At 42.3% G+C, this 27,864-nt stretch overlaps 1 protein-coding gene across 1 annotated transcript; it reads right to left on the bottom strand.

Annotated features, from left to right (window-relative positions):
- LOC106144190 (nuclear autoantigen Sp-100-like) lies at positions 1 to 24,328 on the bottom strand. The gene is made up of 6 exons (XM_013351692.2): positions 24,280 to 24,328; positions 7,713 to 7,817; positions 5,077 to 5,219; positions 3,661 to 3,699; positions 2,324 to 2,563; positions 1 to 113 (listed from the first exon to the last, which is right to left on the bottom strand). The coding sequence occupies exons 1-5, from the start codon at positions 24,326 to 24,328 to the stop codon at positions 2,402 to 2,404; spliced, it is 498 nt and encodes a 165-aa protein (XP_013207146.1). The 3' UTR covers positions 1 to 113; positions 2,324 to 2,401.
- Positions 24,329 to 27,864: the final 3,536 nt, after the last annotated feature.

The following is a 27,864-nucleotide window of genomic DNA, read 5'->3' on the forward strand; positions in this document are numbered from 1 at the left end:
GTGTGCTTATACTGTTGAGGTTGTTGGTTTGTATCATTGGTTGAAAAATTTCTTTTCAAAGTCTTCGCAGATTGGATTCCTACTGTGACTTCAAGATTGTTGAGCTTGCTGTTCTGAAAGGGAAATAGAAAATCAGTGATAGCTGTCACTCGGTAAGCTTGGCTATTCCAATGGGGAGGTTTAACACAGCTAAGAGAAGCTTTGGGTGGGTTGGGGGCTTAAAGATTGCTCAGTAGGTAAAGGCACCTGCTGCTAAGCAAACTGAGTTCAGTCCCTGGGATCCATGTGGTGGAAAGAGAATCTACTCCAGCAAGTGTCCTCTGACCTCCACATACACCACACCCTGCAAACACTGATGCACTGTCTTCCCACAAAGTCAACGGACAGAAGTGTAACCATTTTCTTTCTAAAGAAAGAAGTTATATTCCCTGAGGGTTTGGTTATATCTCTTTCTTGGGAAGACAGAAATAAAACTAGTATTGCAGGCTTAATTTCCCTTGCTCCAGATGCCTGAGATCAGCCGTAGTTTGGGTTTTAGATAGTGGGATATTTGCCTATACATGATGAGATACCACAGGAGTGGGATCAAAGTCAAAATCCAAAACTCATTTGGTTTATATAAATATTTCATATATAGGTCTAAAGCAATTTTATACAATATTTTTCAAATATTTTGCAAGAAACAAAGTCTTCATGGTATAGATTTTCCACTCTACCGTGTTGGCAACAGCAGAAATGAGCAGGGTCTTCCTTTCCCTACACTTTTAATCCCTTGGAAATTTATTAAGATAGATAAGGAGTTATGGAATTTGAAGGAGAGGCAGAATCTTAATGCAACTGAAATGCTATCAGGGCAGTGGTGGCACACCCTTCTGTCTCATCCTAGGGAAGTGGAGGCAGGTGGAGCTCTGTGAGTTCAAGACTGTTCGGGTCTATGTAGCAAGACCCTTCTAAAAGTATCCTTTCAGCAAGCCACTTGTCACGCTTAGTTAAAAATAAACTAAAAGACGACATTAGGGTCTCAAACTAGCCACAAAAAGTAAACTGGTAGAATGTTACTTATTCATTTTAGGCCCAACACTTCGGTTAGCTATATCTTATCTCACATACCCACCCTGAATTTGTGATACAAAGAGCTGTCTTTGACTGATATTGAACTAAAATAGAAGGTAATGGGGTTACATTAATGGCTCTTTCTAGGTTGATCAGAGACAGCAGAATATAGTTCCTACACCCCAAACTCATGTCACTCTGGACAAGATGTTTTCATGCCCACTTCATGCCTCAGTGGACAAAGATTCAATGTGGCAATGCCATTGTATCTCCTTCCCCACCTCTCAGTAGTCTACCTTGACCTCTGTCTGGTGTTCTAGACTCTGGCTGTACTTTCTTTTCACTAAAGCTGGCTTAGATTTCCTTCTTGTCTCCCCTCAGATCTTTGAGAAAGTGTTTTAAAGACATACCCCCAACCTTAGGTCACCCCATTCAATGACAAGTGGGATTTTCTAATTCTGTGGCAATTTTTTAAAAGATTTATTGCTATTTATTGCAATTATTATTAAAGTATTATTAATATTGGTATCCATCAGAAGGAAAGGCAGAGTGTCACTCAGCACTGCTCAGAGAAGCTGCTTCTTGCAGTAGATGGGAATTAACAGACACACAACTGGACAAGGTCCATAGACTGACTATGGAGCATTCAGTTCTAAATGGAATGCCTTTTTTGGAGGGGGGTTGAGACAGGAGTTCTCTGTAGCTTTGGACCCTGTCCTAGAATTAGTTCTTGTAGACCAGGCTGGCATTGAACTCACAGAGATCCACCTGCCTCTGTCTCCTGAGGACTGGGATTAAAGGCAGCCCCTGATGTGGCTTCTGGTAACCATATTCCCTTCTTTCCAAGAGAAGGATGTTCTCTTAACAGCTGAGCCATCTCTCCAGCACTGTGGCAAGAACATTGTGCTACAGCAGTAGGACATTTAGATACTAAGAAATTAGAGGTTTGGCAATGCGAGAAGTTCAATTTTCTCTCTTTAGAGATGAGAATGCTGTCTGTCTATAAAATACTTTTGTTCCCTGCAACAGTAAGCAGCTCTGTAGCCTGTTGCTCTCCACAGGTGAAAATCGACTGTCCTGAACTGAGCTTCCGGAGGTCCAATGTGAATCACTGCTACTTTCCCCACTTGCATCATGAGACTTTTCGAATCCTTTCTCAAATTTGACCTGTGTGGGCTTGCCCCATGATGAGGGAAATTGTATCATCTACCTGACCTTAGAAAAAGTGACTCACCTCAAAGAGAAAAGAAAGCAAAGCAGAGATTCTTACTATATGAGAATGCTGTGGCTCTGAAAGATGAGATGCATGTTCTCCACAAAACGTTGTACTGAGTGGTATGCCTTCTAGTTAAGCCTGTTCTTGATTTTGTTTATCCGCATGTGCTCCAGGAGGTCTGGAAAGTCCTCTTTCCTCTGTTGTGTGAAGAACTGAAGGAGTGCTGCCAGCGTAGCCCTGAGTTGCTCTTTCATGTACTCTGTTGTCATTTCCACACATCCCGGGTCTCCTGGCCTTCAGCATTCAGGCAAAATGCTTGGTCAGCCTAGGTGCTAGCATTTCTGGGGCCCCACAGCTGTTCATGTGCCCTCAGCATTCAGTTATGCCAGGGCCTTATGACCTATGTAATCCGTGTGCATGTGCAGCATGGCCATGTAATCTATATGTATGCATGACTATGTAAAACCCTATACACATGCACTGAACTACCTTTAAAATGTGGACATGCCCACCCCATGTTCTTCTTTGCCACATTTCTTTGAGACAGGCCTGTGCGCCAACCTCTTTCCTTTCTCTTTATGAATAAAATCTCTTAAAGCAGGTTTCGTTGTCTATTCTCGTGCATGGTAATATCATTGGTGCCGAGGCACATCAGGCTCCCCCACTGCCCAGGACTGGGTTCACCTACAACTGCCCATATTCTATCTGCCAGGCTGCTGGGTCACTGTGCACAACACCGGCTGCTTCAGTGGAGAGTTTGTTCCCTTCTGGTTGGCATATATACTTCCCTGAACCCATGGGAGTGACTGTTGGGTGTCCAACATCCTTCTGGTGTTCTAGAAAACAGGGGTATACTTACCCACTGATTTCAAGGCTATGAATGGCCCCTTTTGCTGACAGTCACCTCTGGCAATTCCCCACGGCTGAGGACTGCATGTATGTACACACACACACACACACACACACACACACACACACACACACGATTCTATCTAATGACCTACTTCCTGAGGAGCACAGGCAAGTTTGGGAACAGGCCAGAATATGTGCAGACAATTTAATGGTCTGTCCTTTAAGAGACAAGCCCTGCCCACTCTCCCACCTTTTCCACTGAGGCAAGCAGATTTTCTTTCTGCTTCCAGCCTGAGTTCCTTCCTTTCCTTCTCTCTCCTGAAGAGGCAGTTTTTGCCTTGCTCCCTTCTCCCCACTTCTCCCCTTTCCCCCCCGTTTCCCTCTCTCTCTCCCTCTCTTTCTGCCTCTCTGCTCTTCTCCCTTCTCCCCTTCCACCTTTCCTTTTCCCCTCCATAACCCACTAAATAAATATCCAACCTCACTCTGCATGGTGTGATAATAGCCCCAGACATCATGGAAGGAGATCTTGGAATAATTACCTTTTCCTTCATCATTGGTGGGTTTGGTAGAGATCCTTTCTGAAAGACAGAGATGTTAATGATGGGATAAGTCTTTGCTTTTATTTTGTATTTCTAACTGCTTTCTAGTTATTCTGTCTGGATGTACCATTGTTAAATACAAGTTGTCATGGTAATTACTCCCCATGTGCCCTCACACTGAGTCAAGGAGACATTTAACCACCTTTTTCTGGCCTGGTGATTTTCACAGTGAGCCTAGACAAGAGATGCTGCTTGATCTCCCATAACTTCCAGACACATTGAGGGCTGGTTTCTAATGCCCTTCTTTCCCCATGCAGAAAACCCCACCCTACACTTTGTCAGGACTGTCCTGTGACCCAGCTCAGGAAAGACTGTTCCATGACATGGCTTTTAGCCCTAAACCCAGAAATAGCCATTCCACCCCTTAGCTGCAGCATCATTTCCTGCAAACACCTCTCCCCCACAGCAGTAGTAGGGTATGAAGGTGCAGTCTTGCCCTGGCCAGAGGCTTACACCTGTACTCCCCATGGCTTCAGATGCAGCTTAGTTGATACACGATGAACAAAGTTCTTTGCTTTTTTGCGAGAACAACACAGGAAAAGGCCATCTGAGACACATGACAGAATATGTGGCAGTGCCAAAAGAGATAGGTTCAGTTGCCAAGGAAACCTCCTGAATTTCCCAATTCAGAGGGTGAACAGAAATGAAGAGCAAAGAACTTATTTAAAAATTATTTTTCATTTATTTACTCTTATGTGTGGGTAGATGGAGTTGAGGCTGGTCTTACTCTGTAACCTGTGCTGTCCTGAAACAACAGAGTTTAGGCCAGCCTTGAGCTCTGAGTCTCCCAGGTCTCCCAGGTGCTGGGATTACAGGTTTGGCTCACCATAATCAGGTGTTCAAGAACAAGTGTGAGACAATGACCAGGGAGAAGAACTGCTGGAACATTCTGTAACTCAGGTATCCACATGTGTGCATTATTTTCAGACGTGTAATTGTATTGTTTTCATCACCAACACTCCACATTTAAATTATATCCATGGTATCAAGGTTTATGCAACTAGTTAATGGTAAAGGTCACAGTCTTTTCATCCAAAGGATGCAAATTAATGCATTTAGGAGGATTAAAGTGTAATACAAGCCAGCCCAGGTAACACCTAAGTGCATACAGGTAACAATCCATGGTATGGAACCTAGCTAAGAAGAATCATAATGGTATTGTGGACACTGACATTTTGCTAACATCTGGTGGCAGTGAATTATGACAATAAAATCCTTGGTTAAAGTTATCAGTCACATGGAGAGAGCTTCTAATCTCTTGTCTTACCCCAGAATAATTGAAACTGCCTGTCACATAGAAGCTTTTAATCCACCGTCTTACCCAGGAAACATGGAAGCTATCTACCCCCAGAATACCTCTATCAAGTATCCCAGGGTCCATCCAAAGCATTGTATGCTTTTCTTCCAGTTCTTAGATTTTTCATGGTCTCCTCTGATTTCAAACTTCCTGAGAGTGAGCCACTCTCCAGTTTCACTCCGTATACTCTTCTCATGGGTGCCTGTAAGACCAAGACAAACTGAGCAGCCAGCTATGAAAATACCTGCTCTTGCCCATAATATCCTGGATCTGAGGCTGAGGTTTAGTCTCAGGAGGATGTGCATTTCCTTCTCCGTCATCAGGGGCCACACACTCATCCTGATAGGCAAGGACAGAGAATGACTACCACTGATGTTATCCTTTATGGTTTTCCTAAAAAGAATCCATCTATTTTGTGTGTTTTGTCTGTAAAGGTGTCTGGGTATATCATCTGTTCTTATTGTCCACAGAAGCCAGAAAAATGGCACTGAATCTCCTGGAACTGTAGTAATAGGTGGTTGTGAGCCAAGTGTGGTTGCTGGAAATTGAACCTGGGTCCTCTGGAAGAACAGTCAGTGTGCTTAACCACAAAGTGCTCTCTCCAGCCTTTGAGGTTACCTTTAAAAGATTGTCAAAAGGAATGGCTCTAAAACATGACCAGTATTCTTACTCTTTCTTTAACTGTGACCCAGTGTAGGTCCAACTTGCATTTCAGAAAGGTGAGTGAGGGCAGACAATTTCCTGCTGGACTCTTGTGAATCCAGCCATGAGGAAGCTGTCACCACAGCTACTTCTATAACATTATACTTCCAGGTCATGACAGTTGGTTATTCCTCTTATTTTACAACTCATGACTAGTTGATGTTAAAAGTGATTTAGGAAATGTTGTCTACATGGAACAGTTAAATTGCATGTAGGCAATAGAATCATGGGGAAAACACTTCTTTGTTGCTAACAAAGAACTACTTTGGTGCTAGGGAAACGGTTCAGTGGTGAAGGGCACTGCTGCTCTTGCAGAAGACCCAGGTTCAGTTCTCAGAACCCACATGGGGCTCTCATCCATGACTGCAGATCTGATGTCCTCTTCTGGTCTCCACGGTCCCCAGGCACACTCAGTGCACAGACACATATGCAGCCCAACACTCGTAGGCAGAAAATAAAAGTAAATATTAAAGAAAGAACTGTGCTGTGGAAAGGAAGATCAACCATGATAGAGGACCAGTGGCACTGTACTCTAACAATCACAATTTCCACAATGTTTTATGTCTATTATCTTTTTTATCACAGCAATGTGGTGAGAGAAGTTTTACTCTCATTTTCTAAGAGAGGAGGCTTCGTAGTAGGGAGCCTGATGCAGACGACAGAGAAACTGACTTGTGGTTGAGCTATGGTTTGAAGTCCCCCCGCCCCCGGGGTCATTTATTGAAATCCTGGTCCTTGACAAGGTGGTATGTGAGGTGGCACTAGATCATGGAGGGTGCTGCCTTTGGGAGGGATCAAGATAGTTCTCATGGGACCCAGTCACTGTCTGGCTTCCTGTCTTACGGTGTGATCTCTTCCTCCTACATGTCATACCCCTGCCATAATGCCACCTACCATCAATCTCTCTCCAAAAGCCAACATATGAGGCTGCCTGATTTTGGTCTTTTAGCCTCTAAATCTGTAAATTAAATAGAGCAGTCTGACTGAATATTTCAGTAGAGCAGAGAACACTGGACTAATAAACCAAGAGAGCTGAGGTTTGAGTGTATCCAAATTCCAATCCAAATCCTCTGTTTTTTCTTACTTAGCTTAAAGTCTGACAGAGGTTACAGCTAATGGACCCACTAAGGTTGATGCTGACTTTCTCAGACACATATACTTCCCATCCTGGTGGGTTAGGGCTTAGTCTAGTATGATATGCTAAATAGGCATCTTATCGCCTCTTTTCACAGGGGGAGGAAAGCCGACCTGATAGGCCAGGGACGTTTGATATTTAAATTCACAAAACTTCAGCTTAGGGTGCAGCTCAGTGAGAGGGCGTTTGCCTCAAAGGCACAAGGCCCTGGGTTTAATCCCAATAGTACAAGAAAGAGAAAAGGAAAAAAAAATTAAAAATATCCTCAGTGCTGCTCCTGTCTTGTGTTTGGTGCAGAAAAGAATGAGCACAGCAGGCCTGAGACTCCAAAGAAACGCCGCCTGGCACAGTCGGACTTCGGCTGTAGTCTGCAAAGGTGACTTTGGAGAGAGCTTCTGTCATTGCCAGAAACACAGAGTAACTCTCCATGCTGAGACTGTTTACACACAGCTCACTTCCCACAGGAGACCCTCTTTCCTTGTGAGAATTTGGATCTGGTGTGCGCTATGCAGATAGGGACCTGCATAACTCCATGCTGTTAGAATCTCTGGTCCTGGGCTCGGGCAGCTCCTTGGAAGAAAGTCTTTCACACTTTCATTGCTGGGGTGGTTGATTGCACCCTGTGTGTCCCAACTAGGAGAGCAATGTCAAGAGCTTCTGGCTCCTCTGGACTTGGCCTCTCACGCCCTCTTCTCGTTTGTAACTTGACCTCAAATCCTCGCTTCAGTAACGGATGTGACGTTGCCAATATCCTGAGTCCCATAAACTGACTCTAGGATGAGACACCCCCAACACAGGTGCCCACCCCATACATGGTGCCATTGTCCAGGTGAAGAGCAAAGAAGATCTAAAACTCACCTTTCTTAAATATCTCCCTATACAGAGTCCCCTTAGCACTACCACAGGTCACCGGAAGCTCAGGAAGGTTAAAATCCACATCGTTTTGTCTGGGATCTCTCGGACCTGCAGGGATATATTTTGCTTTATTCTAGAACTATGCACGCCCTTCCCTCTACCCATTTTGGTATCTTCTTTCTGCAACTAATTCCCAGGAATTAGTCACACTTGAAGGGATTTCTTTTATGAATGATTAGGTTCTTACAGATAACAACCTGCTCTGCTCCTAACCTCTGAACAGCATAGTGGCTGAAGCCTTGTGTGTCAGAATCCCAGCTCTCAAACTTGTTGGTCACAGCAGCCACTGTACAGTGACTTATCTACGAATATTTTGAATAGATCGTTCTCATTATGCAATGGCTTTGGAGTTCTGCAGATGGGAATGATAACTCTCAAATTTTGTTCTGCTGTTGGCATCTTCGGTAGAGGGGGATGGAAGGGGGCACCCAATGAGGTGATGTCATCACTCTCCTTTCATCTGATTTGCTGTCTTTCTCCTCTCCTGAGCTTGCCTGAGGCCTCAGGTAGTTTCTCTAGAAGATTTTGCAATTCTAAAGGAGCCCTGTATACCATTCGATGGGTGTTTGTTTAGACACAGAAAGCCATGAGGGTGTTTAAATTTAAACAACATGGTGTTGATATGGCTACCTGATATGTCAGCTCAAACATGGCTGACACTGTACATGGTGGGAAGGGGGATGACAATGAGATAGCACATTGAGTTAGCTGACACCAAGTGTATGGAAACCCCAAAGTAAATAGTGATGCCATGTTTTAGATAATCAGTTCTGGCAGAGTGCAGCTTTTGCGTGGTTCTGTATAAATATGGCCTAGCGGCCACCTTTAGCAGCTTGCCTGCCTGTATGTGTCTATTTGCAGGCTTGTGTGCCTACCTTCACTCACCCTGCCTGTCTATGTCCCAGCACATGCCTGGTGCCTGCTGGTGATGCCTGTGTCTGGCAGTCTGTGTGTATGTCTCATTTGTGTGGGATCCAATTTCAATGAACCTGATATTGAAGGCCTTAAGATGAGCTTCCATATTAGTGGCTCCAGTCTTTCCAGCCAGTTTAAAGGTTCCATCAAAGACACTGTGGGGATGGGATGGGGTGGGAGGAGCACCCCACAGCTGCTTCAGAGCAGTTTCACAAAACAACTTAGGCCCTGGTGGGGCACTCAGCTTAACTCACCTGAAATGGGAAGCCACATTTTTTTTTTTAAAAAAAATGTGCATTGGTATTTTACCTATATGTGTGTCTGTGTGAGGGTGTCAGATACCCTGGAGGGAGAGTTACAGGTAGTTGAAGGCTGCCATTTGTGTGCTGAGAATTGAACCCGGGTCCTCTGGAAGAACAGAGAACTCATAACTGCTGAGCCACCTGTTAGCCCAGCTCTTCTAGTCTTAATACCCACCTTCTAATGCTGAAACTGTACATGGACTATTTAAAATAACAATGTAGCTACAACTACCACATGTTATTTCAAACAATTTCATTAATAATGCTATCATCCGAAGAGAGAGAGGTTGTCAGGGTGTGAGTCTTGGGCTTTCTCAGAGAATCATCAAGTGTCAGGATGACTGTGAACAATGTACTAGGACCCCAAATCCTGGGTCAGGGCTCTTGTCTAAGCATGGAGTACAGTGCACAGAAGGGGACATGGAGTGTGATCCTGCCAGTGTCAACCTTCCCTACTCCAGTCTTCCTGAGAGAAGCTACACTTCTTTTTCTGTCTTCTTTTTATTGTTGCTGTTTATTTATTTATAGAGATAGGGTCTTACTCTATAGCCTGTTGGCTTGGGGCTCAGTATATAGCCCAGGAGAGAAGGTACATTTTTCTGAAAGTAGTTGTCAGATATTTCCTTTAAGTCATAGTAAAGGTTTGTCATAAATCTGGTCTGTAGATAAGTCAGGGAAGGTGAGATTATCACACTCATTAATGGGTTGTGTAAAGATGAAGTTTATGGCTAGAGGCAGTCAGGGGTGGCTACTGGCTAAGTGGGAATCAGCAAGAGAATTTATGAAGAAGCCTGGAAGGAACTCTGGAGATAAGAACTTGATGGGTGTATTTGGGAGACACACAGCCCAAGGTGACAGCACTAGGTTGTTGATCTTCTAGAAGGTCCATGTATGTCTTAATTACAAAGCAAGTCAGTCACTATCAACCTTGGGTACTGCTTCTGTTGAACTAAGTGGAAAATTTATGGTCATACGCATACATGCAAATACACATATAGACACATATAATGAGATAGCAGGTTGGGTAGAGAAAGAGGGGAAAAGGAGATTGAAGGAGAGGCAGGAAGGAGGGAGAAAAGGAGGTACTAGCTGCTCTCCCTAATCTTCTAGTTGTTAACATGACAGATGCTCCATAGGCTGGAGAGGTGGCTATCCATGGTGCTTACCAAGTTGCTTGGAGAGTTATAGACTGTGAAGTCATCCAAAGAGCTGGGGTGACCTTGACAGCCAATCTAACACGCTACTTAACCTACAGATGAGTTCAACTGAGGCATAAGGGAAGAAGTGACTGACTCAGGTCTGTATAGTGACCTCATGGGGTTGATCCCGATGAGGGGCAGCAGTGCCATCTATCACTTACAAGTGTTCCTCCTGTTTTGCTTTATGACTCATTCTGTCATCAAAAGTTTAACAGAGGCTGTAGTGACCTTGTCTAATCACAGACATATCAAGTCACTTGTTAGTGGGGCTGTCATCTTTTGTCCCTGTCCCCAAAATACTTTGGGAACTGACTAAAATGGGTATATTTCTCAACAGTTACCATGGCTATAATGACTTGTTATTGGAAGTATGTAATAAGAAGAATGAAAATTTAGTACTGAAAATGTATCATGATTTGTTTTTAACCTTTTTTAACATTGGGATTTTGATGTTCTGAATTAAGTATTCTTCAAGTCTATTTCTCTTTTTCCCTGAGAAAATAGGAAACTGTTGGGACCATTTGGAATCCTGGCCTCCAGCTGCTCTTCCCTGCTAGTGACCTTTACTTGGCCTTCTGATTTGAGCTACTGAAAGCTGTGTTTTTACCAGCTCTGCTTCCTGAGCACGTGTTGCCTTGCCTTGAGGATCAGGGGATGAGGGTTTCACCTCTTGGCCCACCTGACTGTGTTGGGTATATAAGCCTCTGTGGTACTATTCAATAAAGGGGCTTCTTTACCAGTGACTAGAGGTGTGTGTCTCTATCTGTGCTGTCTCTGTGTGTCTTTGTGTGTTTCAATCTCCAGCACCTTTCCAGAGGCTCACGAATTGTATGGTAGCTCATAGAGTGCAGTTGGGCATCATGTGCTACACTTGGAGGTTCCACTGAGATCAAGAACTAGGGAACGCTGAGAGGTCGCTCTCGGAAGGTGAGGGTGGATTGGGGTATATGTTCATCCTGATGTTATTCGCTGGGTGGATTGGGGTATATGTTCATCCTGATGTTATTCGCTGGGTGGATTAGGGTATATGTTCATCCTGATCTTCTTCGCTGGGTTTCATTTCCAGGCCATGCAGGTGCGGCAAATGGAAGTCCAACCAAGAAAGAGGGGTAAGTGGACAGGATCGTACCTGGCTGGTGGGGACGTATTGGGGAATTAAGATGGAGAATACACAGAGAGTCTGTATTATGCATATTATTGTGTTTTCTTTGATTTTTTTTGACTGTGAAGGAGCTAAGTGCAGAGAGACATTTCATTATATGGGCTGCTAAGCTAAACCAGTATATATGTTCTAAAGGTATCATGACTTTCAAATTTGGGTCTAAGGATATGGTGCTTTGGAAAAGAGGTTCTTCTTTTGTTTTCACAGAAGGTTGCTGTAAACACCCTCAGAAAATTACTTCACTCAGCTGTTGACAGAAATGAACCTAGCGCATAGGATATACCATGAAAGACCTGATTAATAGTGCCCCCATACAGCAGGAAGCATTTTGGAGAGAAAAAAACTGCACCCATATTCCCAAATATTGTTTATAAATGTTCTTTTTCATTTGAAGGGGGATATGATATAGATATGAATAATTTATATTGGTGTAAATTTTGATTTATTAAAGTAAATTTAACATCAATCTTGCTATGTGTGTTTCTGATCTTGATTTAGGTATTGTGATTGTGTAGCTCATTTGAAAATGTCACGTATGATTGGGAAATATAGGTTGTTAATGGATGTCATCGATAATGGTCAAACTTGTAGTCATACTGGTTGGATTTTCTAGAAATACAGAGATAGAAGCAGTTAAGGAAGTTTTACAAGAAATCCAGGAAGAAGAGACCCACCACTCTCTGTGTTCTATAGAGGACCAGGAAGGGAAAAAAGGGGGCATATGGTGGTGGTAGTGGAAAAAATATTGGAAGAGGATTAATAGAAAAAAATCTGCTCTGCCTGGTTTAGAGGGCAGTCAGCCGCTAGGCAGGAGTCTGATGATTCCAAGTTTGTAGAGGATAGTGAGAAATCATCGTAAGATGAAGAGGAAATGATATGTAGGGAGATAAGAGATCTCTGTAGAAAACTGAGAAAATGTAAAGCAAAATAAGAAGATTTACCCCCAACTCCCTCAGCCCCACTGGCTTATAATGATGAAGGGTGGTGGTCGCAGTTAAGTAGGGGCTCTAACATTGAACAAAATAAAGGAGTTTGCTTCCATCATACACACATGGTTGCACCAGTAATGGAGGTGCCAGACCCCAACAACCCAGGGCAAATAATTCACCAACATTTTACACTACAATTTAAAGAAATGAAGCAATCGAAGGAAGTTGTTGCTACATATGGAACCCAAGCACTCTTCACAGTGGCCATGGTAGTCTTTCTCTGCTCTGAATTTAACATCAAGTGATTGGCAGCAATTATGTCATGCTGTTTTATCTAGGGGAGATTATCTCCTATGGTGAGGGGAATATCAGGAAAATTGTATGCAGACGGCCTGATTAAATGCTCAAGCAGGTCAAGCTCAATATAATCTAGATATGTTGACTGGGGCAGGGGCTTATGCTGATTTGCAGCAACAAATTCTGTATGATCCACTTGTATTCATCCAAATAGCTGCAGCTGCCACTAAAGCTTGGAAGGCTCTACCTAACAAAGCAGCTGGGGATCAATTATCAACTATTAAATCCCATGTTTCTGGTTTAGTTCTTTCCTTCTTTTTCTTTTCTTTTCTTTTTTGTAGTATGGAATAGCATTTTTGGGGGAAAGATATTCTTGGTTGTTCTTTCAGAAACTGTGGCCTGAGCCACTGCTGGGATGACCACTCCAGTGCTGCCTTGTTGGTTCGGGTACCAGCCATTATACCACTGCCAATTACTGAAAAGACTATGCAGACTGAGATGGCCCTGTATCGAGAGAAATGATATTTTGGATGGTTGCTGTCATTGCAGTGTCTACTGCTGCAGCCATGGTCGCAGGACTGGCAATGGCACAAACATCGTTGGTGTTGGACACCATGGATAAACAGGTGAGACAAGTCAACGACGCTCTCAAAGACTCAGAATGCCCTGAATGTCCACATTAAATTTGGACTTTCGAATTTAAGTCAACAGACTGCCCTATTGTAGGAGCAGGCGGACTTATGGCTAGTACAACGAATGTCTTGTTCATACTTTTATCATTCCATTTGTGTGATATCTGTTAATATTGCTAATGCCTCTTATGTGGTGAAACAGCTCAATGGTTACTTGAATAGCCCTGGGAATGTTACAATTAGCACACCAGATTGTAATTGTTTTAGCCAAAGGGTTGGTAAAATACCATAGCCCAAATGGGAGGCTGGGTCCAGTGGTGATTGGGGACCCTCTTGCTGGCAATCTTAACACCTGTTGCCATGGGCATTTATTTGTCTCTGAATTCTGCGTAAGATCAGACAGTCCATGAGAATGCAGCATATGGTCACTTAGCAAGTCCTTCTGAGCCTGTTGGCCAGTAACTTGGACATATCCCAGGTTTGGTTGCAAATACTGCACAAACAATGAAGACTCCTCCATAGACAGGCAACTTCTAAAGAAGAGGGCCCGCCTAAGAGAGGAAAGGGGCCTCCAAAAGATGGGTAAGGGTTTACTCTTCTGAGATGACCTAAGACAGGATGGTCTTTCGTCTTATAAAAAATTTAGGGGGGAGATGTTGGGACCATTTGGAGTCCTGGCCTCCAGCTGCTCTTCCCTGCTAGTGACCTTTACTTGGCCTTCTGATTTGAGCTACTGAAAGCTGTGTTTTTACCAGCTCTGCTTCCTGAGCATGTGTTGTCTTGCCTTGAGGATCAGGGGATGAAGTTTTCACCTCTAGGCCCACCTGACTGTGGGTATATAAGCCTCCGTGGTGCTATTCAATAAAGGGGCTTCTTTACCAGTGACTAGAGGTGTGTTTCTCTGTCTGTACTGTCTCTGTGTGTTTCAATCTCTATTCTCTTGCCTGAGGCTCATGAATTGTATGGTAGCACATAGAGCACAGTTGGGCATTGGGCGCTACAGGAAACAAAAACAAAACCAGATCCTTCTAAAAGGTTACAATATATGTAGTAGTGCTTTTCAGTCTTTCTTTGTTACTGTAACTTGTAAAAAGTCTAGTACATAGTAAGAAATATATAGTCTATAAGTTTGTAATTACCAAGTCTTTGTTATTTAACCTGCTGTTCTGGCATTATGTCAATTTGACAAAAGCTAGAATCATCAGAGAGGAGAGTGCCTCAGTTGAGGAAATGCCTCCATAAGATCAGGCCACACACAAGCCTGCAGGGCATTTTCTTAATTAGTGATTGATGGGGAGGGCCCAGCCCATTATGGGTGGTGACATCCCTGGGCTGGTGACCCCGGGTTCTATAAGAAAGCAGACAAATCAAGCTATGATGAACAAGCCAGTAAACAGCACCCTCCATGGCCTCGCTTCAGCTCCTACCTCCAGGTTCCTGCCCTCATTGCTTTTGATGAGCTGTGATCTGGAAGTGTGAGTGTAATAAACCTTTCCTCTCCAAGTTGCTTTGGCCTTAGTGATTCCTCTCAGTCACAGTCACCCAAACTAGGGCACCTGGGTTTACCCTGATGCCATTTTCGTGGCCTTGACCTTGATTCACTTAATTTACTCTTGCATTAACACAGAAATATCTTCAGGCAGTTTTGTTTGTATCCCAAGGGACACTGTGAAAATAATAATAATAATGAGAATTAACACTTTAGTGCTTGCTGAGTGCAAGGCATTGGTGTGAGGCTGTATGGTTTGGATTTTAAATATCTCCAAAGGCTTCGTGCTTAGAGGTCTCCTACGTTCAAGCTACACCTAGTTCAGATCACTTATTGTATCTCAGCTCCTTCTCCAGCACCATGTCTGCCTGCTTGCCACCATGTCCCACCATGATCATAATGGACTTCATCTCTGAAATGTAAGTCACACAATGAAATGTTTTCCTTTGTAAGATTTGCTGTGGTCATGGTGTCTTCACAGAACAGAAACCCTGACCAAGACAGTGTGTACGCACAATCACACCCAGCCTAACATGTTTTAGGAAATATAACTCTTATGCTGATGAGCATTAATTCTGCTTATGGGATTATTATCACTCCTACCTTGGAAGTGTAATCAGGTAGGTGAAGATACACTTGAAAGGAGAATCACAAGTTCGAGGACAGCCTGGGCTACATGGGCAGGCTTGTCTAAAAGGGAACAAAGAACAACATAAGAATTCTCACTTAACTATTGAGAGAATTGTTCATGCTTTGTAATTAGCTTAAGATATTTAAAAAAAAGGTGAGGAATCTTGGGCTTAAACAGCATGGGTTAGAAACTGTCATAGAATATTAAATCTATTATCTCTCTATCTATATCTATCAATCACCTGTCCATCAATCTGTCACATGTATGTTTGTATGTTTATCTACTTTATCTATCTATCTATCTATCTATCTATCTATCTGTCTGTCTGTCTGTCTGTCTGTCTGTCTGTCTGTCTGTCTGTCTGTCTGTCTTTCTGTCTATCTATCATTTACCATCTCCTATTTCACTGCTTTTAGATGAAATCCTTTTCAGTACTTTTTTCTTTCTGTCAATAGAATTGAGCTTTTCTTGTAAGGTTATATAATATAATTTCACAGATTAGATTTTTAAAATGTAAGTCTTCATACAACAAAAGTAATTGCAGAAAGAGTCGAAGGGAAAGTCCCCGATGAATGGTGAAGGAGAGAGCACCCTGCTCCATAAATCTACTGTAGAGATCTGATCTGATGAAATGTTCAAGCAGACTCAGTGAGGGCTTAGGTCTTACTCTCTAGTAGAGCATGGGGTCTCATCTACTCATAAACATATCAATTAGTTCTGTCCACCAATATAATTTTGTCACTGAAAGAGTGGTTTGAAAGGGTCTTGCAATTAGAAATTAATGCTATTTCTCATGAAGCTAATTTCCGGAGAGACCCATAATTCTGGATTATCTTTCTTGATAATTTTCGGCCATGATATATAAAGTTACTCTCAGGCCTCTAACCCATATAAACATTTATAAGATTCTATACTAAATCAGCAGCAGTGTAATTCTCTCTCATCCAGGCAGGTAATAAAATGACTTCAGATTTCCTATGCAAATTCTCTCATGTGAATTCATCCCAGTTTTCAGGTTACTGGAAAAATGTTAGTAGAATCACAATTATTCAAAATATTCCTTTTATTGTATAGAAATCATATAAAGACAATTCATTATGGAAGAGTACTAGGTAAAATATTAGTAAATGAGTAAATCTCTATTTTTCTCAAATTAATCTGCAAGATGAATGCAGACCTAGTCAGAGATTCCAATGGACTAAGTGGGCAGGGGGAAATAACCTTAAATTTATTCTAAGATCCACCCCTAGCAGGTCATCTAGCTTTGAGCTCTCCTTTCTTTTCTGTAGCTCTGTCAGGCACCAAAGGTGGAAGTAGTGGGGGACCAAGGCATGAACAGGTAAAGAACTGAGGGCCAAGCAGCATCTCCAGCTACTGCAAAATAGCATAGGGAATGGTTTTCAGATTCTTTTTTGTTGTTGTTGTTACTGCTTTTTTTTTTTTTTTGAACAGGGTTTCTCTGTGTAGTCCTAGATGTCTTGGACATCAATCTGCAGACCAGACTGGCCTCGAACACATGGAGACTCATCTGCTTCTGCCTCCTGAGTACTGGGATTAAAGGCATGCACCACATGCCAGGCTGTTTTCTAGATTCTCATTTTATACAAAATGAAAAAGATTTTTCATTTTATACAAAATGAAAAAGATTTCACATTTTATACAAAGAGGAAAATCCCAAGGGGATTACAGATGTAAACATTAAAAATGGCCATTTCCTGCCAGGCAATGGTGGCACACACCTTTAATCCCAGCACTCACGAGGCAGAGGCAGGAAGATCTTTGTAAGTTCAAGGCCAGCCTGGTCTACAAGAGCTAGTTCCAGGACAAGCATCAAAGCTACAGAGAAACCCTGTCTCAAAAAAAAAAAAAAAACCAAAACAACAACAACAACAACAAAAATAATAACAAAAAGACAAATAAAAAAGAAATTAGAAACCTCTCAGCTGTGGGCTCCTGTAAAAAGTCAAAATTAAGTTATACACTTTCTTATTACAAGAAACCAGGACACAGTCACAATGAGATCAAAGCAAAACCAAACTCCAACTGCAAATATCTCAGTATCTAATGTCTGGGATCCACTTTTGATCTCTGGGGGCTTGGGTCACTTCCTTGTCTCCACTCTGTGCAGCACACACAGTTTGTCTTCTAGGCTCTGACTGGCTCTGTGCCATTGCTGCTGCTGTTCTTGGTGATCATCCTACGGTACTGGCATCTCTATAATGCTGGGGTCTTCTGCTGTAAATGGGCTGTACTTTCACAAATAGTCCCTCCTGGGGTGTATTCATGGTACCAAGCCTCAACTTCTCTACATGATCCCTTTAGTCCTGGGTCTTCAACTGTTGCTGAGGCTGCATCTTTACCAATGACCTCTCCTGGCCTCTCAAAGTGCCAAGCCTCAGCAGCTCTCCATGACCCCATCATCCATTCAAAACCAATAACACCTGATTGACTCTTAGACTATCAAGATCAGTTTCCAGTGGGAGATACAACCTTGGCCACCTCTAAAACACATCTTCTGTGTGCTGACTCTCAGCAAACACTTCCTGAATTTCACCTCAGTAATGTTGGTCTCTTATTTATCACCTCTAATTTCTCAGCCCCTGAAATCCAGCATCAACCATCCCAGTAAAACAAAGTTTTTACTTTGCTGGTTCTGGCTTCTGGCTAAGCCAATAAGAAGATAGAGCTAATGAACCAAACAGTGATTTTATTAATACAGTTTCTGTGTGATTATTTCCTGGCTAAACTAGCTGGGATGCCAGGATGAACAAGCAGTCTCCTTGCAACAACTGGAGCCAATGTGATGGACTAAATCCACTTAAAAACCTGAGGGAGATTAATTTTAAACACAAAAAATACAAAGTTTAACAAATCTTTTTGCTGTTTGCTGGTGGCATGCCATAGCTTCTTTAAGCAAGGTTTTCCTGACTCAGCCATAGCAAAATAAAAAGAGTTACACGGTTTTAAAATGCCAGCTTTCTGGGCTATGCTGCTAGCATGAACTCTGGCTCTTGCAAGAGACAGATCATTTGGATGGGGTTTGTGAGTAAAGTGTGACAGCTTTCTTGATGGCAGTGTGGACTGTTTAATGCCTGGAAGTGGGGTGGTGTGCATCTCAGAGGCACAAATGGCTCTGCCATGCTGAACTGTGCAGAGCACCAAGCAGGAACTACCATAGTTATCATAGTAACAGCACAGCTTAAGTTTTAGACTGGGCAGGCAAACAGTTGGTACTAATGGCACAACTTAAGTTTCTAAGAAGTGCTTAGCATTTTAAGAAGTGCTCCTGGACAGTAAAGAATTAAAATTCACAATAGGACAGATTCAGACATAAATGAATCTAAATGGGTCACAGTGTTGGATAAATGTATGTAGGCTTGGAAAAATTGTTTTGCCCAACTGGCGACTAAGATGAACCTAGCATACAGGATACACCATTTAAAGACCTGATTAACAGCAGCCCTAAACAGCAGGAAGCAATATGGACAAATCTATGCCCATATTCCCAAATATTGTCTATAAATGTTTGTTTACATTTAAAGGGGGGGGTATGATATATATACATATATATATGAATAATTTGCATGGGTATAGATGTTGGTTTATCGATACAAATTTAAGGTAAATTTTGTTATACTGTGTATGTATATTTCTGCCCTCTATTAAGGTATTGTGTTTGTGTAGTTAATTTGAAAAATGTAATGTATAATAAGAGATATATGCTAATAGATAGTCATCTATAATAGTCAAGCTTGTAGTCATGTTGTTAGATTTTCTAGTTGTATAGAGATATATTTCAGTTAGATAGGTATTCTTCAAATCTTTGAGAGACTTTCAGAATATGGCATTTAAAATGTTTAAGAACTTAAGATTATATCCTTCTGGAGTCTTTGATGGAATTGAAGAATTTATAGTTATAGTTTTTCTTAGTTATGACAAAAGGTAAAGTAGATATAAATATTATAACTGCAATTCTTGAATGATATCTGTTATATGTAATTTTACTATGTTAAAGTTAAAACCTTCCTTTTTATTTAAACAGAAAGGGGGAGGTGATGTGGGAGTCCCTTCTGTGTGTTGCTTGTATAGCTTACTGAATAAAGAAACTGCCTTGGCCCGATAGGGCATAACGTAGGTAGAGGAGAAGACAGAACTAAATTCTGGGAGGAAGAAAGCAGAGTCGGGGGATGCCATGGATCTGTGGCTGGAGGTGGATATGCTGAAATTTTTCTCATAGGCCATGACTTCGTGGTGATATGCAGATGGATAGAAATGGGTTAAATAAAGATGTAGGAGTTAGCCAATAAGAAGTTAGAGCTAATGGGCCAAGCAGTGATTTAATTATACAGTTTCTGTGTCATTATTTTGGGGCTAAATTAGCTGGGTTGATGGGATGAACAAGCGGTCTCCTTGCAACAATCACAGTTGATTCTTCAGCTACAACTATCCAGATACCTGCAGAGTCTTTACACAAACTAGCCCAGTAAAGTTTTCATTTCCCTCTGAAACTTTAGAAGGCAGGCCTCCATCATTTGCGCTGCTCTCAAAGTTCTTATCTTCAAAGATCCCACAGAACATCCCACAGAACTCTTAACACTCAATGACACTTCTAACCCAAAGTTCCAAAGACCTTCCACAGTCTTCCCCAAAGCATGGTCAGGCCTTTCACAGCGGTACCCTACCCTTGGTACCAATTTGTCTTAGTTATGGTTACTATTGCTGTGCTAAAACACCATGACCAAAAGGAGCTTGAGAAGGGAAGGGTTTATGTGGCTTATACTTCCAGATCACTATTCATGGAAGGAAGGCAGGGCAGGAACTCAAGCAAGCCAAAAACCTTGGGGCATTTTCCTGATGCAGATGCCATGAAGGGTTCTGTTTACTGGCTTGCTGGCCTCAGTTTCTTATCCTGGTTTTCTATAGACCCCAGGAACATCAGCCCAGAAATGACACCATCCATAGTGTTTTGGGCCCTCCCATATCAAACACTAAAGAAAATGTCTTACATGTTTGTCTATAGCCCAACCTTATAGAGACAGTTTTTTAACTGAGGTTCCCTCTACTCAGATGACTTCAGCTTGTGTCACATTGACATAAAACCATAAAACTATCCAGAAAAATCTCCCTGTCTGTTTTCTATTTTTATTCCCCCCCCCTCTCTCTCTCTCCAGCTTGTTCATTCCTGACTGCCCAAACCCAAAACAATCATACAGAAACTGTATTAAGTAAAACATTGCTTGGTCAATTACTTAAGCATATTTCGAGTTAGCTCTTACGTTAATTAACCCATCTCTATTAGTCTGTGCATCACCATGAGGTTATTGCCTACCGGCAAGGTTCTATGTCATTTCTTCTTTGATGGCTACATGGCACCTCTCTGACTCCAACTTCTCTCTCTCTCTCTCTCTCTCTCTCTCTCTCTCTCTCTCTCTCTCTCTCTCTCTCTCCATATACATATCTTTTCTAGTCTGGCTATATTCTGGTTAAGCCATTGTCCCCAAAATGCTTCTTTATTAACCAATGGTATTCACAGCATACTGAGGGTAATTCCTCCTCCTCCTCCTCCTCCTCATCATCATCATCATCATCATCATCATCATCATCATCATCATCATCATCATTTATCTTTCTCTCTCTTTCTCCTACCTGTGTGTATGTGTGACTTTCATTAAGAAACTATCTTTATGTCAGGCTTTGTCTTTATCTCTGCCTCCATCATGTATGCTGTTTCTCCTCACATTTCACTGTCATGGTAACTAAATGCCAGCTCTTCTGACACTAAACACACAATCATCTCTGCTACTTAGTTCCCTGTGCTAATTCTGTGCTGCACACAGAATCTCTCAGTCTCAGACTTTATCTCCGAGTGTCCAGTGTAACCAAGAGGCACACCCTTCCTATTCTTTCTCCTTACATCACCCAACAAGTAGTCCCTGACTCCATCAAGGAGCTCAGCTGAGTCTTTTTGGCTTCCTTAAAGTTAAAGACAGAGTGTGTGCAGGTATCTCTGAGAGGATTTTGTGCATACATGTTTAGGGGAGATGTAAGAAAATAGAGGAAAAGCCTACTACTCTCACTACCACATCACAGGAAAACAAAGATCAAGGCACCATAGTTAACTTCTCCATCAGACCTAATAGGCTGCATCCCTTCTAACTCCCCGTATTCATTTAAGGGGATTGGAATCACTAGATGTGATGAAAATGATAGCCTAAGTGTGGAGGTGAGGCAAAGGGATGTCCTGAACATGGTCCTGCAGGATGTTTGGCATCAAATGAGCTGAGAAAAAACATACAGGTTCCCAGTGACTACACTCTCAGCAAACATAAATCCAGGCTTTTCTTTCAGGTCATACATTAGTCTGCTACACTTCCCGCCTGTTACTCTGCCTCTGCATATGTACCAGCCCAGCTTTCTCAAGTCTCTCCTCTCCTGTGCTGCTTTTTATCAGTGATGCTCTGATTTGCTCCTTTGTTTCTCTGTCAATAATTTCTGGACATTCAGTATAAAAACTTGCCTCTCTTCCTTCTTTTTTGTGGTCTTGTCTCCATTCATTAATTCACAGATTGACAACTATGGTTGAACTCACCACTCACAGTGATGACTACAACTGCACACCACAGTGAAGGCAATGACTGACCATCATAGTAACCACTGTGGCTGGGTCTTAGTGAAAACTATAAGTGCCCATCATTATGACCACTGTGGCTGATCATTACAGTGAAAACTACAACTGACCACATCAGTGACAACGACAGTAATGAGTATGACCAACTATCACAGTGAACACTGCAATTGACCAGCACAGAGACCACTATTAGTGACCCTCACAGTGAGCACCTAGCTGACCATATTAATAGTTACCACAGTGACCACTATTACTGACCACCACAGTGAACAATACAACTGAGCACCCTAATGACAACCTCAGTGACCTCTATGACTGACAATCAGTGAGCACTACACTGACTATATCAGTGACCAACAGAGTGACCACTATTACTGGTCATCACAGTGAACAATATAGCTGAGCACCATAATGACAACCACAGTGACCACCATAGTTATGGTGGTCAGTTGTACTGTTAACTGTGATGGTCAGTCATTCTCTCTCTCTCTCTCTCTCTCTCTCTCTCTCTCTCTCTCTTTCTTTCCACACACACACACACACACACACACACACACACACACACACACACACATGTACATACTATATTTTTATATAGTGCTACATTATTTTATATAATATATATAATAAGGTCCTGTGTAAGTGCATATCCATATGTGCAGGTACATGTGTGCAGGGGATATACATGCGATTGCATGTTGAGGCCAGGGGACAACCTTGGTGCCATTTTGCAGTCACACTCCTTTTGAAACAGAATCTTTTCATTGTCTTAGATTTGCCATGTAGGCAAACTGTCTGGGAGATTGAACCCCAGGGATTCTCCTGTTTCCACCTCCTCTAAGCAGGGATTACAAGATTATAGCACACTTTTTATTTAACAAACAAGGTTTTGGGGATCAAATTCAGGACCCTATAGGTATTTTATCAGCTGAACTTTGTATCTAGCTTTGTGTGTCTGTGAGTGTGTGTGTGTGTGTGTGTGTGTGTGTGTGTGTGTCTCGGTTGGTAAAGTGTTTCTCACTAAGCATAAGGACCTGAGTTCAGATCCCCAGTACTGTGTAAAAACCTGGGTGCAGCACTGAGCATCTATGATCCCAGAGCTGAGGAGATATAGACAGGTCCCTGAAGCCCATTCACCAGCCACCCTCACTGTATCAGTGAATTCCAGGTTCAATGTGATACCTTTGTCTCAAAATGAGGCAGATGATATAGGTAGGTCTCCTGTCTATGTGTTAATTTCATTGCTTAATAAAGAAACTGCCTTGGCTTTTTGATAGGGCAGAACTTAGATAGGCAGTGTAGACCGAACAGAATGCTGGGAGAAAGAAGCAGAGTCTTGCAGACGCCATGCTTCTCCTACCCAAGATGGACGGTGGTTAGAATCTTGCCAGTAAGCCACCACTTCGTGGTGGTACACAGATTATTAGAAATGGGTTAATCACAATGTGAGTTAGCCAATAAGAGGCTAGAACTAATGGGCCAGGTAGTGTTTAAATGAATACAGTTTCCATGTAATTATTCCAGGGCTAAGCTAGCCATGCGGGAGCCGGGTGGAGGAAAACCAGACCTGCCCGCTGTTTGGCTCATTACTACAGGCAGAGAGATTGAAGATGATATTTAACATCAACTCCTGGTATCTACACATATCAGAGGAAGACACACATGCAAACAGCAGCCTTATGAGTATGTAGGAAGGCTCAATCCTGCCAAATTGAAGGATAACTAGGGAGAGGGATAGTCCTGCCAGCCTGTGAGGGAGAGGGTTGGGTAACCCTGCAGCCAGTGTGAGAAGGGTAGGACAGACCTGCAGTTTATTTGGGAGGCATAGAGACAATGCTGTCAGCAGGCCAACCTTGCCTTTATCTGAGCTGTTGGTCAAACTTGTTCCAGAAACTGTCCCCAACACTGGGGGTGGGGCTGGGGCCAACTTTGCCCTGGTAGCCATTCTCTTCTATAATTATTTTTTAGACGTCATGCCCTTTCTGAGGTTATTTGTGTACCATCTGCTTCCATTTCTGTTTACTATGGAGTCTTGGGCAGGGTGGGTGACAATCTTTAAGGTCTCAGGGCCCTAGATGATCATGTGAAATGAAGTGACCTCTCCACTCAGGATAAACTTCATCCTCTTTACTTGGGTGAAAAGTTTGTACTGTTGACTGTTTTTGAGACCTCTGTGCCATAGCCGATGGCTCCAACTCACCTGAACCAAAAGCATCACGTGAGTGATCCACCATCCAGGCTAACACTCATTTTACTTGAAAGGATGTCTAAGCTTTAGTTACAGAGAGAAGTATTTGCTACATCTAGAATTTTAAATTGTTCTTACTTGTCCTTCTTTGTCTTTTCTTGGTGCTCGAGCTGTCAGTATCAGACATATCTGGAAAGAAAAGGGAAAAGAAAACCAACAATGTAAAACCAAAATGCCCACAGGGATTCCATGACATCTTAAGTAGTCAGTATTGACTATATCTACTTAAATGGACAGTATTTGGACTACAGATGCATTCATGATCATTTCTGTTTCTTTCCTTCCAAAAAGGATAGAGACCCACAGCCATTAAATCCTTACTGCAAATCATCCCACAAATTCAATACTTGGAGGCTGAGGGGTCTGGCCATGTGTAAGAAGAAGACCACTGTCGCTCAACTACGGCCATCTTATTAAACCCCAATTCATAATGATTTTGAATGAATAAGTGAGGACATGGCTGCTCCTAGGTATGGTTGAGGAGGAGGTTTATTGTAAATGTGAGGGAGATGTTCTGGAATAATCTTTTCTGTACACAGCAAAGATGTGTCTTTGCCAAGGCACCTTCTGATAGGTTTAATAAAGGAGTTGACTGGTTGGTAGCTAGGCAGGAGGTATAGGCAGGACAGCCAGACAGAGCATGGTGGGAGAAAAGAAGGGTGGAGTCTCAAAAGTCAGGGAGGCAGAGAAGAAAGCAAGATGAATGTGCTGTGTGTAAAGAAGGTACAGCCACTTGGCAAAGGGTAGATAAGAATAACAGGCTAATTTAAAATGTAAGAATTAGCTGGTAACCAGCTTGGGCTATCACCTGAACATTATAAATAATAGTAAGTTTCTTAATGTTTATTTGCTGAGATATAGAGAAACTCTGCCTACAGGAAGAGAACAGCCACAAGCATCTGGAAGGGTCCAGACTGAACCAGGTCATGGAATTGGGGGTGAGGGGAGGGGAGATCTGGGACTGGAGACAGCCAGTGGCTAAGAGAGCTAGAGACCAGGAGACCAAAATGACTGAGCTTATATAGGATCAGAAGCTGGGGGAAGGGAAGCAAAGCCCTGTTCCTGGGAGGGAGAAGTTTAGGGTAGGGGTGAGGTGATAAGTATTGGGAGGAGCCACAGGTACTAAGACAGACTTGTCTTGGGTTTCATTGACACATTATAGATTTCTTTATATTTAAAAAAAAAAGGTCCAGATGAGAGAATGGTCTCCCAGGGGCCCTGTTGTGCAGTGCTGTGTGGTCAGAAGCAATCACAGCAGAAAGCTTGAGACTCTGATGTCCTGGGTGCAGATGATCCGGTCTTTTGCTTTTCACCCAGATCACTGCTTAGTACTCAGCTCCAGGCTTCTGATAGAATCATTTTTTTTCCTTCTTTGTTGTTTTGTTTTTGTTTGTTTATTTCTGAGATAGGGTTCCTCTGTGTAGCCCTGTCTGTCCTGGAACTCACTCTGTAGACCAGGGAGGAGGCACAAATCCTTAATAAATAAATAAAATTAAAAAAAGCAAATCAATAGCTATAAGAGGCCATCCTTTTGGTAACAGAGAAGGCAAAGGAATTCCAGATTGTAGTGGGCCCATAGGTTGAATTACTTTGTTGACAGCTTTTAGATCTGTCACCATTCTCCATTTACCAGATTTCTTTTTTACAACAAACACAGGAGAATTCCAAGGGCTGGTTGATTCTTCAATATGGTGAGCATCTAGTTGCTCTTGCACCAGCTGTTCCAATGCCTGTAGTTTATCTTCAGCTAGAGGCCACTGTTTGATCCATATTGGCTTCTCAGTTAGCCATTTTAAAGGTAGGGCTGTTGGTACCTCTAAAGGTTTGGTATTTGCTGTATGTTCTTGTACAGCCTGAATGGCTGGTGACCTTTTTTCCATAATATCTCATCATATCTTTCCCAGAATTATGAGTTCCTGGAACTACAGGAATGTTAATCTGGGTATTCCATTGCTGTAGCAGGTCTCGGCCCCATAAATTTATTGCAATATTGGCTATATATGGCCTTAGTCTTCCTATTTGCCCTTCAGGTCCTATGCCTTCAACCCATCTTGTGCTTTGTTTTACACGAGATAGGGTTCCAATTCCCAGGAACTGAACATCTACCTCTTGAAGAGGCCAATTTGGATGCCAAGATTCTGGAGTAATGATACTTACATCTGCACCTGTGTCTAATAAGCCCTCAATAAAAGTGCCATTTATACAGATTCTTAGCTTTGGTCTTTGATCGTTAATAGAAGTCTGCCAAAATATATGTTTACTCTGTCCTACTGGGTTTTTTTTGACTCATCCTCCATGAGTAATTCATCATTTAGACCAGTATTACTTTTTTCAGCAGAAATTGGAGCTTTTAATTTTCTTGGTGAGGCACATTCTCCACTGTGACTGGGAATGACTGGGCCATTGTTGGCTTGGGGGCCTGCGAGAGGCCCCTCAAGGAGTTTCCCAATGGTATCGGGTTGCCTTGTCTGTCTGTTGTTGACCTGCGTTTGTTGGACCAATGTCGGCCTTTACCGCATCTCCTACATATACCTGAAGGCCTAGGTATCCCATTTTTGTCATTCCCAGAGGAGATATTATTCCTAGAAATTCTGTGCCTGCAATCCCTTTTCAGATGTCCTAATTTACCACAATTAAAACACCTGGCAGTTTGATGTCTCCTCATTGCTGTGGAAATCTCTTCTCCTACCCAAGATTCATCATTATAACTAAACGTCTCAACATTCATTGTATGCTGAATGCATTCATCCAAAGGTGCTGATCTAGACTTTAAAGGCCCAATTATCTTTTTGCATTCTATGTTTGCATTCTCAAAAGCTAGAGATTCAAGACGCATTCGTCTAGCTTCTGGGTCTGTTACCCCTATGTCCAGAGCCTTAATTAATCTTTGCAAAAAGTCAATAAAGTGTTCTCTCTGTCCCTGCCTAATTCTGGTATATGATTCAACCCTTTTTGCCGGATCTTGTATCCTATTCCAAGCATTTAAAGCTGCTTGGTGACATAGACACAGTACTTCATCTTCATAAACAGCTTGGACCTGTGGATCAGTATATTATCCTGCACCAAGAATTTGATCTTGGGAAACCTCGACACATTTGCTCTTCCTTGCTGTTCCATATGCTTGGATTCTTCTCTGAAATATATTCCAAACATCAAGGAAGGTCCATGGGGGGTAGCTCTAGCATTAGAAGCCCAAGTCCTTATCATTTCCTTTACCTTATGCAGAGTGCAAGCCAAAATTAACAATAGCTTGCTTAATTTCTTTTAGATCATTCATTGCTATTGTCATCCATCTAGCTTCTCTGACTCCCTCTGAGCCTTTAGAAGTTGACGCTTTGTCAGAATTAAGTATAGGGTATGCCGCTAAAACCCTGGGTAAGCCAGTTCTAATAGCTGGTGTTGGCATTGTATCCTGTCCTTTTGCCTTATTACTCTGTTCACCAGCTCCAATCATTTCTTCAATCATTTCAAGTCTTTTTATTATTGTCTTTATTATTGTCTCTTTTGAATCCTGAATCTCCTGACCTGCATGAGTTTCTAGTAAAGATTGTATGGTTCTTAGGAGTGCCATATTCTTCCTAAATGATAGAATATGCAAAAGAATACTGAAACCTAATAACCAGTAAATTAAGTTATCCCCATAGTCATATAAACCTTGCATGA

This window comes from Microtus ochrogaster, linkage group LG4, assembly GCF_000317375.1.
Source record: "Microtus ochrogaster isolate Prairie Vole_2 linkage group LG4, MicOch1.0, whole genome shotgun sequence".
Classification (NCBI taxonomy): domain Eukaryota; kingdom Metazoa; phylum Chordata; class Mammalia; order Rodentia; family Cricetidae; genus Microtus; species Microtus ochrogaster.